The 15,117-nt window shown below is 37.0% G+C and overlaps 1 protein-coding gene across 1 annotated transcript in view; it reads right to left on the reverse strand.

The window, feature by feature from the left end:
• Window positions 1-5,614: 5,614 nt before the first annotated feature.
• The window catches only part of LOC149966608 (nose resistant to fluoxetine protein 6-like), a 28,752-nt gene continuing 19,249 nt past the window's right edge, over window positions 5,615-15,117 (reverse strand). Inside the window, exons 6-14 of the mRNA XM_090167542.1 lie at window positions 12,053-12,214; window positions 11,878-11,971; window positions 10,897-10,986; window positions 9,680-9,845; window positions 8,049-8,128; window positions 7,665-7,790; window positions 7,331-7,457; window positions 6,929-7,258; window positions 5,615-5,861 (exon numbers count right to left, since the gene is read on the reverse strand). Of these exons, the coding sequence (XP_090023668.1) occupies window positions 5,736-5,861; window positions 6,929-7,258; window positions 7,331-7,457; window positions 7,665-7,790; window positions 8,049-8,128; window positions 9,680-9,845; window positions 10,897-10,986; window positions 11,878-11,971; window positions 12,053-12,214 (1,301 nt within the window). The 3' untranslated portion in view covers window positions 5,615-5,735. The remainder of the gene's footprint in view (window positions 5,862-6,928; window positions 7,259-7,330; window positions 7,458-7,664; window positions 7,791-8,048; window positions 8,129-9,679; window positions 9,846-10,896; window positions 10,987-11,877; window positions 11,972-12,052; window positions 12,215-15,117) is intronic.

Below are 15,117 nucleotides of genomic sequence, written 5' to 3' on the forward strand. Positions count from 1 at the left end.
CAAGAACTCGATACGTTTGTAATTCTAATGTTGCGGGAACTTGCCGCGTTTGAATCTTAAACGTTTCAAGAACTCGACGCATTTAAATCTTACACGTTTCAAGAACTCGACGCGTTTGAATCTTACACGTTTCACGAACTCGACGCGTTTGAAACTTAAACGTTTCGAGAACTCGACGCGTTTGAAACTTAAACGTTTCAAGAACTCGACGCGTTTGAAACTTAAACGATTGGAGAACTCGACGCGTTTGAAACTTAAACGATTGGAGAACTCGACGCGTTTGAAACTTAAACGATTGGAGAACTCGACGCGTTTGAATCTAACACGTTTCAAAAACTCGACGCGTTTGAAACTTAAACGTTTCGACAACTCGACGCGTTTGATACGTAGGCCTAAACGTTTCCAGATTTCGACGCGTTCGATACGTAAACGTTTCCAGATTTCGACGCGTTTGATACGTAAACGTTTCCAGATTTCGACGCGTTCGATACGTAAACGTTTCCAGATTTCGACACGTTTAAAACTTTAACTTTTCGAGAAAATCTACCAGTTGCAAAATTAAACGTTTCGTCAAATAGACAAGTTTAAATTTTAAGCATTACAAGACCTCAGCACGTATAAACAATCATTTCTAGAACTTAACATGTTTTAAACGAAAACGTTTTGTAATTCGACGCGCAAAAAGACTTAACGTTTCTTCTACTCAACGCGTGTTGGTATAGTATATGTCTGTGAGAGCGTTGCATTTTCCCGTTTAAAAAAACGTCTAGAATTTAAACATTGTTTTTTCTGTGTAGTTCTCGCCCCCCCCCCCCCGCGCCGCGGGGACTGCGAGGGTGCTATTTACGCCACTGCTTTCAAGAGGCCACTCCCAACAATTTGAAATACGTCATTCGGTCGCCGTTCGTTGTGAAGCCAAAGTTACGATCGAATGACGTATTTCAAATCGACTAGGCCTTTCTTGAAAGTCCCTTTAACTTTGTATTGCAATAATCATGACTACATTCTGGAGTCAATATAGAGCCATTTAAATAATTATCAAGCTCTCACATTGGCGTTATATTATCTAATTGTATTACGGAGCTCCAACACTAATCGATATTCCCGATGTACGTGGCTTTAGCCCTTAGCTTCAGTCCAGAAAGTTCGTGGCGCCGGTGTATAAATCTTTCCCGCGCCCATTTTTAATGGCTTTTAGTGTTTTCTATTAACAGTTCTACAGCGCTTCGTTAGCGTGCCAACCCGTATATCATATTCCAATAGAGATAAATTTTGTTTCATTTAATGCCTCTTCCACAAGCCAACATTTGTAGTATTTAAAAAGTCGCCGAGATTTCGCGTGTTAAACGGAAAAGAAATTTACTCGTAACTCTTCAAAATATATCCATTTATGCTAAAAAAGTTAATCATATTCATATTTCTATTTTTTAAGTTCCAAAATGCAATGATACAAAGCTATCGGTTTTTATACTCAGGCAAATAAAATAAGGTTGGTGCCGATAAGCAGAAAACCCCACCCGTTTATACCCACTATTAGAACATGAATATAACATTAGACGGGTTAAGCCAGTACCAGAAATCGTGTAGGGGAATTTGGAGGAGGTGCAGGCTGTACAGTCTGTACACACCAACGTATGTCTACACTCCTACAAGTTAGCGCTATCGGCGTTCGGGCGCTGGCTTAACCTCTCTATTATGGCGTGTTCGTACGAGAAAGGTCGATTCCAAAAGTGAGTGGGTGAAAATTTCTTTCCCCCTATCCTGTGAAGAACACTTCCGCTACGTCACTTCACGCGCTCATTTCGGATTTGGTTTTGGCGGGTTACTAAGAACAATTAAGTCACTTTCCGTGTTCAAAGTCAACTTAATTGTCAGTAAAATAGATTGAAGTGTTTGAAATACAATGAGAGAAATTGATAAAAGGCCATAATATAAGCCTTATCCCATCTCTTTTCCCAGCAGGGGAACAATTTTTAAATGCATAAGTTAAATGTAGCGGGGTGGGTGGGGCCATAATATTAAAATATCTTTTTATAATTAATAGAAATTCAAAATCGTTCAGACTGAAACGACATATCTATTCGAATTAGATATTTCATGTTTGAAATCAACGTGTTTGACACCACACTTGTTTTTCTATCAGTATATTAATTTACAATGCCATACATCAAAGAAAAACTAAGTATGTACCTAAGCTGCACTGTAAATTGCCTTGTATTTACAAATAAATTTATGTATATCATATCATTAATTTGAGGGACGGAAAAACTCCCTTCGATCATTAAAATTAGTGTGGCACTGACGTAGATAGAGGGAAAGAATACCGATAGAACGATACTCCAACTAAATGTCTAGTAAGTGTCGTTAAGAATAAAGACGGTGCGCCACTTACATAGAGGGAATGACCCCGCAACTAAATCTCTGTAAAGTGCCATTGAAGATAATTTCATGTATAGCACTGTCTCATTCGAACCCTAACACGACACAGTTTCATTTAAGCGGACAACCCCCCCCCCCCCCCTCCTTAGGTCATTAAAAATGGCGCGGCACTGACATGGTTTGGTAGAGGGAACTAATACGGATAGACCAAGTGCCGTTACAGAAAATTTAATTTTTAGCGGGGTAACATTCGGAGCTAGCGCTTTATTCACTTACAGCAGCACCACCACCGCCAACGACAGCATTGAGAATAACAGCCTCTTTCTCCTCTGTAACCAAAGGGAATAAGACTTATAAAAACACACATGCAAAGAAATAAAGTTGTTCTTCTCTAAACTAGGACGTCACAAAACCCCAAAGGGTATTTTTGTCGTGCGGCCTACGAAAGTTGGGATTCAAGCATGGATGTGAGGAAATCCTTCAACAGTTTCTGCGTGAAGGAAAATGAATAACAAAATTTGGAAGGCGAAAGGTAATTGTCTAATAAAATTCATATTAGCTATTGTTAACTTACCATATTTCACATAATATTAAATTTTTCTCTTTCCCCTAACTTTTTAGGCGTTTCTTTTGCCACTCTGGAACACCAACAATGCCTTTTAAAACCGTAGGAGTAACGCCTGTTAAAACCGCAGGAGCAACGCCTGTTAAAACCGTTGGAGCAAAAACAAATCGTGCCTCGCCCCAAAACGTTGCTGCCAAAACAAATCCTACCTTCGCTACTCAACCGCCACAAACAACCCCTAACAAAAAAGCAGCCGCTCCACCAGCAAAGTACGTATTATAATTAATTTTAAATAATGAAAATAAACAATTTAAAATTAGTAGTTAATTACCTAAAAACTAATTAAATACCTAATTAAAATATATAAAGAACTAATTAAATACCTAATTAAAATATACGAAGAACTAACTAAAATAAATAATTAAATAACTTATTTACAAATGTAACGATCTACAAATAATTCATTATTTCCTAAGGAGAAACCTTTTGGAGGACCCAGCGTTCGACAGCGACGATGAATTCAACGAAATGGCCAATTTCATTCCAGTTACTTTAATGTCTGGGGAAATAGTTGTAAAATTAGGCAGTAGAGTCATTGAAATTGAAGTTGTGGAAACCATGAATTTCATTTTGGACAGAATTAAATAAAAAAATGCATAAAAAACCGCCTTTCATTCGTCTCATCTGAGCCCTCTCTCCAGCAATGCATAAAAAAGCCTTTCAATCCCCTCCCCTCTTACACACACTTTACGCGCACTGCCAGGTTCTCTATCGAAAGTCGCCTTACACACATGCTATCTAGCGATACTAGTAGACCCAGGCTTCGGACGGTTTCTACTCTCTCGCCTCTTACGCGCGCTGCGCTGCCAGGTTCCCTCTATACGCGCGCTATCTGGCTTCTCTCTCTCCCTTTATACACGCGGTCCCCTTTTGCGCGCGCTTCCAGGTCCACCGGGTGTTCACCGGGCGCCAGGCTTCGGGCGGTTTATAATCTCTCGCCTTTTACGCGCGCTTCGCATAGGTTATTTTGACGGCTTCGGACAATCACAGGACCAGCATTTTTTCCCCATAGCAGTCGTTGCTAAGGGAGCTACGCTCGCTTCGCTCAATTATCTTTAGTTGAAAAAAATATGAAACTGCGTAGTTAAAATAGTTTTTCAAACATAGGTTGAGCAAATACTTCGCTTTTCAGAATTTCGCGTTGGGGAGTGGAGGCCGGATAATGTTTTCTTTGGAGTATCAGGATAATAATTAAAATCGTATCAATAAATTAAAATGGCTTGTATTTGTCTTCAAACTCATTTTACTTCTAAAAGGACATTAATGAACTTTTGCCACTTGTTATTAAAGTTTCTCGCCTCACGGATAAAAAAACAATTGAGAGTTTAATGAAAATTATTTGGTTCAAGGAAGCATATTGTTTGCCAGATTTAAGGCTGTGTCCTTTCTGGGAGCCCATATCTCTGAAACGAAGCACTTTAGGACACATGTTAATAAGACATTTTGTACTCATAGAGACCCATAGAATGCATATAGCAAATTCGGTACTCTTATCCGTATCACCCTGTATAGAGAGAATGTTTATATTCCGTCGACTTTTACCTTCGCTACCGTTGCAGCTCTAGGATAAGAACCTGGCCCCTCCCCTTAATTAATTCAATTAATTCCAGGCGGCGCATTACTGGCTCCCTAAATATGACGTCCCATTGACGCGATTGACATTAGCGTGAGAGACGCGTTAAATAAGAACGCCTCCTTTTTCATTTCCTCCCCCCTTTAGTTGTTTCCATTGGTTCAGGATGCGTCTCGACTGACGGAATATAAACATTCTATCTATATATAAACTAGCCGAGAAGCCCGCCTTACCTCCCCCTTTCCAATGCGGGAATTTCCGTGGTACCCTTTCCCCGCGAAAATAATTCAAACTCGCAGTCATACCAAACCCCCTGTAACCAATGGCTGATGCATAAAGGCCACGGGACTAACGTACGCCGAGAGAGCCACGGGACTTTCCAATCGGAATGACCCCAAATACCCCCGCCCCACCCTGTTTCCGAAACTCACAGGCCTTCTGAAACTACCCCAAACTATCCCTCCCCCCCCCCCCCTCCGAAATTCGTGGCGGGAAGAGAGAAAATTTCGGGTGTATTGCGGGTTGGGACAAACACGGCCCAGCTCTCAGTGACGACAGATTAAGAAAATAGATAGTCGAACCACCTCAGTAACGAAGCGAAAGGCAGTCTCGGTTTCCCTCTGTTCCGCGGGTCGCTTTTTCCTCGCCGCCCCGCCTTTGGCTTCATGACAGACTAAGCACATATTCCTGAAAGCTGGGACGTACGACCAACGTACCAAGCGCTCCTTATAATATAGATAGATCAATTCTGGCTTTAAGAACTTAACAAAGCAGTTCTTTCATTGTTAAAAGAATGCGCGCCATTTGTATTTACCCTTTCTAAGAGAAGTGTAGAATACATTTAAAAAAGTTTGAACAGTGTTGAACACTCTAATTAAAATAAAATACTCTATTGTAAAATATTATTTCTAAAAACTGCCACAAGCTTTTTGACTTCCCAATTGTTGGCTGTAACAAAAAAAATAATATACAAAAGCAAAATTATGTTTTAATAAAACGCAAATTTTTCATAAAAATTTAAATTTAATCTTACGTATTTTTTTTATCAAAATACCACCTTCACCAAAACAAATAAAAACAATCTATTGTTGTGAAATAAAATCATTAGGAGTCATTTTCGCGACTAACTAAAACTCAACAAAGAAACTTTCTTTGTATCTACTTTGGTTGAGTACGTGATTTGATCAGAATCTTTTCTAGTTGAAGAAACGGCGACTCAACGGCTATATTTGCTAGCAGCGCCACCACGTAGGACACGACGATTAAGCCGCAAATAATGACAATCTTGAGGAAAATAGAAAAAGACACGTGGATTAAGTTCTTTGTCAATTGAGCTTAATTAAAAAACCTGGAGAATTCTGTTTCTCGAATCGTCACCATGGAGTGCTCCCAGAAGCAAATGAAGATTTTTGATAAGTCTTAGTCGATAGCTACGCCGCAAAATTTTCGTTTTGAAAACGAAAACATTTGAGAGAGTTGGCCGTTTTCGGTTTATCGAAATATGGCAGCCTTTCCTGCCTTCCGGCCTGTATCTCCATACCGAAAATGGCCGACGATTACGCCGCCGAAAATATTTTACTAAACTGATCAGCGGCGTTTTTTACCGTTATTTTGAATTATCGACTAAGAATATTGAAAGACGATTGTTTAAGGCGCTAGCTAAGTCAGAGCCCTCAATTTCTATGTGTGTAGATTTTTCCATTCAAAGACTTCCCCTCCATGGCGTTTAGAACCGGCGGGTAAGTCACTCTTGGATGACCTGTACACCGAGTACGGATTTTAAAGAATTCACGAACTCTTATTAGCACAGTCAGAGGTACGACAGTGTACACCGAGTTCGCGGAGTGACCAACCCCTCGTTTAGAACAGTATCTTTATAGGACCAATATATAGAGAAAACAGTTTGACAAGTCGTAAAACTGCCCCTTAGGTCTCTCAATCCAAGGAAACTCAATCTTCATTAATTTCTTATCACTATAAATTCGTGTATAAATTAGCATTTAAGTAATTGTGGAAAGATACGTTTGGAGAGCGAAAGTCTGAGTCCGAGGCTTTAGAAATGTACCTTCCTATCTTGCAAGAACCCACTTCTTCTACGTCATAACGTCGTCTTCTAATACCGGAGGGACCCCCTAGGTTTAATGCCCGTTAAGCTAATACCATATTAACGCGTCGACACTCGCCGTCGTGGCGTTTTTGCCTTTAGGACAGGATAATGTTGTGGTAGGTCAAAGAAAATCTCCACCCGCTGACTATTAGAATCAATCTATTCACTCTGACGAAATTTAAACGTTTTGAAAAGAAACGGAATTCTCAAGGAGTCATGGAAAAACTGATAAACTCCAACTTACTGTTAAATATCCTGTAATGATTACAGATTCTCTCAACATACCGCAAGCGGCTATCAGTACCATGGTATGAGTGAGATAAACCATGTACGTTAGTCGTCCAAGTGGGATCAACGGCGTTGATGACAACAGCGAATTAAGGATGCCTGCGTTTCCGGTGGCGCAGGCGACAATGAGCCAGCCAAGCCCAGCCGCCCATACAGTTTTGTTCGTGGCCATGTAGAAGACACGGAAGACTTGACTATTCGAAAGGCCATTGCTCCAACCGTAGGTCCCGAATAGAACCGCGAACGTGGACGCCGCGGACAAGCACCACAGAGCGCTTTTTGAAACCTGATTTGGAGAGAAATCAATACTCGCTTTAAAATCTAAATGCGCGCTCGATATCAACTTCAATTGACATACTCGACTTAAATTCGGCGCTTTCTCTTTCGTTAACAAATAACCCACAAAAATGCCCACACAGTAAGGACCCATTCTACAGTATGGCTTGAAATAGATGTCGTGAATGTAGCGTTTTGTCTCCATGAACCTGAAATAATTAAACGTTTTTATTGAAGCTGACAACTCTTAAACGGTTGTAAAATGTTTTAAGAGCCACAGAATCGTTTAAATTTTGCATTAATTTTTGTTAAGCTAGAAATTTTATTTGAATCAACTACCTGGTGAAAATAAATCAAGGGAATCTTTGGGCCTTTTAACTACTTCGTGGATCTTAAATGTCGTAAATTCAACTCACCCTTCCTTGCTTGGGTTCAGCAGCAAAAGAGTCGCTTCGTAGTTCCCTAAAATACCCAGAACGACTGTAGTTAAGGTTGATGCCAACAGGAAAATAAGGTTGATTGTCAAACCGACTTTCGGTTTCCTGGTAAAAAGAATATAAAAAAAATACAATTTAATTAAAAAATATCATGGTGAATTTAATTTTAAGATATTGCTTTATAAACTTTATATCTATGTTAAACTACAATATAAATTCAAAAAACGTACTTATATAATTTGTTTTTAAGTATATTTTTGTGGTTTTTAGAGGAAGATAAGTTTATTGGACTATCGTTTAATGAAAATTCTGTAGCAAATCAGACATAAAATTTGTAAATTAAGCAGAATTGAAAACACTTACTTCAGGAGGAAATACAGAATTAAAGGTGCGACCAAGTACATCTGCATGTCGGATGACAAATACCAGCCTTGTACCAAACACTGCAATTAATAAAAAAAACTCGTTATTGATATTTCAAAATAGAAATAATTTGAATTATGTGCCTTGGATAATTTCTGGCTTCTGGGAAATCACTTATAGGCGGATTAACTACCATCTGGGACAGTAGATTCAAACTTTATAAGGGCCCCTCCATTGACTAATTAACAATAGGGACGGCCCAGATCTATAACATTTCCCTATAAAGACCCAAAAAAAAAGTGTGAACGCGTTCAGCAGCGTTGCCAGGCAAATATTTTTTATCCTGGTGATTCAAACTTCATAAACTGGAAACTGATTTTTAACGGTTTAAGCGGTTGTGATTTGAATTTTCAGATTGGTGTTTACAAAGGAAACCCCAAACGTGTCTCATAACCATTATGTTATCACGTTAAATAATTATTTTAGTACAATTGGTATAGTTAAATGATACGTTTTCCACCTCCGATTCTAAGATAAATTCGAAATTATCTCGGAAATTATTCATCATAAAAAAAGGTAAACAACTATTAAGCCTTGGTACAATCATTTAAATTTATGAATAATATTATATTATGATAATAATAATTACCGTAACAAATTTGGGAATTGCTTCCAGACGGTAAGCAGAATATTTTACTATAAGCTCGACATTCTAAATTTTTACGACGATTAATTTAAAAGACTAATATAGTAGCACGGCATGGTAATCTCGTGGTTCAACTTTTAAATTCCAAGCATTCCAAGGAAGCTTCTTTCCCTATTTTCTCCCCCCCCCCGCTTATTTTGAATCACCAGCCTATACAAGCATTTCCTGTTATGCCCGCGAGTACCGATAGAGTTCTTGTTCTTTTTACTTTTATCCCGGGCCGGATGTTAAATAGTCCATGGCCCCTCCTACCTTGCTTCCTCTATCATATTGGTTAACTCGCCACTAAACTTATTGCTCTAGCTAAAAGTAAACGTTAAATTCAGAAATCGTCGTAAATTTTTTTCAAACATCGGTTTTTTACATGGCTCGTTGAAAATAAATTCAACAATAACAGGGTCCAAGATATTAACCCTTGACTTTTTCATCAGTCCAATTTCATTTGAAAACGTCATGGTGAAATACAAAAATTTATTTTGGTGATCAACGATCGCTCATTGTAAAGTACTTCTCAACTAGATCACACTCGTCGGAAAAATGTTAATTTCACGATAGTTTTAAAAAATTACGGGAAACCATAGCATCCTGCATTGAACAGTCCACCGTTTTAAACCGACAAATGTAGATTGTAAGGTCATTGTTTTAATAAAATTCATCAGGTGCGCTATTTAATAATCAGCTAGGGTAATACCCAAGGTGCAACCTTAGGCCTAAGTCATCAAGCGACTTTTGAAGCCATTAATTCAGGTGGTAATGGAAAACAATATTAGCACAAATAAGTGGCGTTTATGTTTTCCAACAACTGACTGACATTAGGAATTCTCTAGCGTATTTCAAAAAGGAAAGTCACGTAAAATAATTATTCCCAGTACGGGAAAAATAGGATTCTGATAATTTTGTTTAATTTACTCCTGAAACAACTAACCTGATCACCAACTTTGAAGAAATTGTTTATAAAGAATAACATTTTCCACCAATTGGTTTCGCAGTCAATGTAGCTATTAAGTTCTTTGTCATGCCAGTACGGTCCAGAACCAAGTAACGGGAACAGAAAGGTGAACAAAACCACAAACACCAAAGCAGGAGTCAACCTTAAAATAACATAATGATTAACATCTGAAATAAGGATTACTTTATTAATAGTGTATGGACTTTTTTCAGTCGCTCAACCGAGGACATCGACATTTTAACACAGTTATAACACAAGTAACATAATAACATAAGTACGACAACTAACAAAACTTTTCACGGGTCTCATTCCGCAGTCATTACTCAAGTAGTATTCACCCCAGCACAAAAACCCTTAGCGTCTTAAATATTAACCAGCTGAATTAAAAGGATGATAAAATTAGCAAATAAGTAGATTAGTCCATTAAGAAAAGGGATCAAAAAGCTAAACCCTTAACAAATTTGAAGAAAATTAAATACTTGCAAAAGCTCGTACCGATAGGTCTTCGAGCAAACAAAAAGAATAGGGGAAAGTGGTGGAGAATAGTGTATACGACATGTTAAGTTAAATTGACGAGTCCCAAATAGAACGAAATTGGTCTACCGTTGGAAATTCTGGCTATTTTATTTCACTCGAAGATCTATTTGGTCCGAGTTTCGCGTCTTTTTGTTTGTATTTAATTTTCTTCAAATTTCTTTAGAGTTTAGCTTTTTGATCCCTTTTCTTAATGGACTAATCTACGTATTCGCTTATTTTATAATCCTTTGCATTACAGTCCATAGGTGGTTCCTTTTAGCTGAATTAAAATACCTCCAAGGACGATAATATGCTACTTAGGTCGGTTGCAAGTTTCATTCGGAGCTGAACGAGTGTCAGCTTGGATTAATAATATGTAACATATTATTAATCCAAGGTGTCAGCGCCGGAAAGAGATTCGGTCAAAATATTAGCATTAAAACAATTTGAAGTGTCATACTTGTAATTATAACGTAACGTAAGTTATTCGTAATGAGGGTTTTTGTTTGACTATCAAGACGTACGATGGTGCCATAAAATTTTAAGTATGCTTTATGTTCAAAGAAAGGAAGCCTACCTTGCGGAGGGTGGGGCTATTGTACGTCGAGTTTATGTAAAAATTCAATTTTAATGTTTAGTTTTGTGCTGAAGTCTAAATAATAGTATAATTAACTTACCGCCATAAACGATGGCAATAGAACACCAACCAGTTGATAGGCCCATGTTGTTTGTGAATATTTATTATAACGTATGCAACTAGAAGTCCACTGGAAAAAAAAGATGAAAAATATTAGCTATTAATTGTAGATTTACAATTTATTTTAAAATTGAAATATAAAAATCTTTAGAACTTATTCACTATAAAATTAAGGCAGATAGTAAATTATTATTATAATAATATATGGCATAGAGGGTGACCAAATCAAATTAATCTACGTGTAGTTTACATTATGAAATTTCTGACAGGCAACAATCAGAATAAAATCATTCTCGGAATTCCTGTAGTAGTGAAATTTTACAAGTGGTTCATAAAAGTTTTATTTCTTAGTCCTATTATCTCTAAATAGTGATTTTCACAACGAGAAATCGTTATAACAGAGTTTAAGCAAAACTATGTAGACATTACGAATGGTACTTCAGTATGCTTATTAAAGCTTAAGACTACCAAGTTAGCAACACGAAAGCAAACCTTGACATTCCCATTAATCATGTTGGTCACTCAATCTCTATTTTTCATTACAAAAAAAAATAGAAAAATGAAGTACATTTCTTCAATACAACGACTTTTTTTCGCACAGTATACGTGAAATGTATAAGGCCATTTTTTCTACTCTAAATATGATGAAAATACGGAGAGAGTTCGGACACTCGCAAATTTTACGAATGGGATTTTGAATCTCAAAAGTTATTTCAGAAATCAGAAACTGATTTTGAGATTTCAGAGCACGATTTTAGTTTTGATTTGTTTTTAGGTGAAGTTTGAGATTTTGGAACTCATTTTCGCTCAGATTTCGGGATGTTAAGCAGATTTCACAACTTCTAAGACTCTTTATCTCTAGTTTATTACGAACGGCGTTTGACACAAACGTCTACCTCATTCAAGCTTATGATTTTAAATTTTAAATAAAGTAAATTCGTGTATTAAAAGCAAATATTACCTCATCAGATAGAATGAATCAACGGCGAGACTGCCATTAACAAAAGGTTGGAAGAGAAATAGTAGTTCTACATCGTCGAACCTTTTCTGGTTTCCTATAAATCAGTAATGGGACATTGTCTTTTATAAACTATTTATAAATATGTTTATATAACACCAGCGAAATCTCGACTCACCCAGAAGTGGCGGGGCGAAGAACAGCAAATGTCCCATGTTCACCCAGTTGATGCTGACAAATCGAATTCCGTTGAGAGCTCGCAAATGAGTCGACGTCGTCTCAGTACTGAACAGCTTCAGGGAGTTTGTGTAGATCGAGAAACACAACAGAACTTGATGAACTGTGCAAATACAAAATTTAAACCATGTCAAAGAAATGATTTGTCCAAATGAACATTATGTAAGATATCGGCTTATTGTTGCTCCTAATGATTTATATATAATAACCATGACGTTTTAATGAAAATGAAATCATTTCCTTAATCATGAAAATGTAAATAATATTGCTATAGCGGCTCTGAAGTCCAATATTTGTGACTTTGCAGTAACGACTCTGTGACATTACTTTTAAATCAACGGTGTGAAGAAAGGAAGTGAAACACTTGATGGCTTTTGAAATTAATATCCACCAAAGGCAAAATTTCTGATACTTTACTAAACGAAGAATGCTATAATTTTATAAACTCGCTAAATGATGTATTTCACCATCATCATACAAAGTCGGAAGCCTGCGAAGGAACATATTTCAAGTGAGTAACATTAGCAGGATGGAGAGATGAATTCTTCTCTCGTACACTTCTGATATGCCGTGTTTTCCTATTACGATTGCTATCTGTGTTTCTGAAGAAGACTGCGAATAACTCCCACGTTCCTACAAATCTCCTAAGAGCTTCTGATATAAAATCCACAAATACAAGATTCAAGAATATCGCTCCAAAAGATTTCATACGACAAATCAACAATAAAACACTTCAAACCGATAAATAGACAAGATATTTAATAGTACCAAAGCAAACGACCCATGAACAATGGCTTTAGTCTTTTAAAAACGGTTAATATAGATAATCTGCTCCTAAATTTGGACAAACTGCTTATTAGTGTTAAAAATACATAAAACACAAAGTAATAATAATAAACAGCTAAGCTAATAACCAACGTACCACCTTAGGCCTAAGTCATTGGTGGGCGGGCTCCATTTCAATGTAAAAGGAGTAAAGGTTTTGATATCAAGAATCAAAAACATTAAGTGAATCACAAAACCCGAAAATCGACACCATGGTCACTATTAAAGAAAGCAAATAAAATATAAAGGATTTTCTTGTTCGCGAATTGATTTTCCTGTAGACAAACTATAACAAACTCAACCTATGGCTGTATACTGTTTATTTTTACCCTCAGACTCCTGCCTTGACAAGGCCGCGGGTATATAACTTGACTCTAGTATCCCAGTAACCGTGTTATATGATTCGAAATTAAGAAAATTGAGTGGAAATATAACTTTTCGTAGACGAAATCCGAAATGCTTTCTAACATTTCAAAATTTCAAGTCCAAGTGTCAATTTCATAACGATTAAATTTCGTACGAAATAGATATATAAAAAGATGAATAGATAGAGCCAGATACGGTAGTTGGCACTCAGAAACCGTTCAAACGGAGGTAGGCACTTCGGATGTGACCTGACATTGCCCACGAAGCTGATGGTGCGAACGTTAATTCTTGTGTAAAATTCCCCATAAGCCGTTGGTTTGAATTTTACTTTTGTAATATAAATATAAATCTTTTTCTTAATGCTTAATATTTCTAGTTATTGGCGAGAGCACAATCATTGTTTCCTGGAGTACGATTCTTGGTATTTTATTGTATTGAGAAAAGTAGATTGGAGAGTACCAAAAAAGCAAAACTTCTCTACAACTCCGGAGACCTGTTTAATCATAATTCTACAGTGCAATCTCAATGTCGTTCGTAAACTGATCCCTCAATGAACGGAAACTACCTCGTTGGAGTGGTGGAGGTAAATATTTTTATTTGAAGCTCTCGATGGTATGAAACAATGTTTCTCAACCGTTTTCATAGCGGAACTTCTTACCATGCGAACGAAAATCTGCAGAACTGCAGATGTTGGGGTTGTGGAGGGGGTTCGCGAAGAACGAAACAAAATTTTAGATTAAACTAGAAATGTAAAATAAAAGAACAGATATACACGAGTAAATGTTTACGATTTATCAACACATGGAGTAGTTTTTCAAAATAATTTAGTGAAACCTCAGGAACAAGCAAACGGATCCCCGTGTTACACCACACACAGTTTGGGACCAAGTGGTATACACTCGTACAATTAACAGTGTTGGCATAAATGTATCGAGGTCTGCTTTGGGAGATAAAAAATAATATATTCAACATAACGATAATCTTATTAATTTCCTAAAATCGATTATTTCCAAAAATGAAAACATAACTGGTGTAACGGAACATTTAATTATTTCTGGCGTATAGCCTTTTCAGACGAATACGATAAACCCGCGTTTAGACTCCGTTCACTAACTTGTAAACGTCACATAAATTCTAAAATAACTCAAAACAAGTTTTTCATGATCTGAACGAGCCCGTAAATCGTAACCTATTAAGGTTTTTTTTTAGTGTAAACACTAGAATAAACATGTACGACCTTAGATTCATATGTTACTAGAAAATTTTATCCAGTACTTACGCCTTTACAAACGCTTTCTACAAAATGCACTAAGCCAAAGCAGAAATAAATATTTGAAGAACCAATTATATTTCTAGACAGCTACAATGAAGCTCGTGAATACAGACATCGGTCCTCAACCTGCGGAAGGGAACATGAAATTGCTCTGGAACTACTGCATATTGTCCTTAAATACTTCGTAAGTGAAGTCTTATGCCCTTGCAGTTAAGGTTTATTTAGAGTTTGTATTTACTCAAAATAACATAATATTATAATAAATGATTTTGGCATTTCCTTTAAAGCGAACATCAAACAAACAATAGTTTCAGTTTCAGTAAATATTTATGAAAGAGCTAACAGTAACTTTAGAATGATTTGGAAACATATCCAAGCAAGTTAGCTTTAAGAAACCAACGTCTATGCGTGATTTTCTTTTAGTGAAGATACTAAATAAACCGCTTTTCATTGTCATGTTTCTTTCAGAATCACGGCATTATCACCCGAAGACAAGCAGATTGGTGCAGAAACAGAGAGCGGTTCCTGGACGGGAGTCATGG

The sequence above is a fragment of the Leiobunum rupestre genome, chromosome 1 (genome assembly GCF_980474605.1).
Source record: "Leiobunum rupestre chromosome 1, qqLeiRupe1.1.hap1, whole genome shotgun sequence".
Classification (NCBI taxonomy): domain Eukaryota; kingdom Metazoa; phylum Arthropoda; class Arachnida; order Opiliones; family Sclerosomatidae; genus Leiobunum; species Leiobunum rupestre.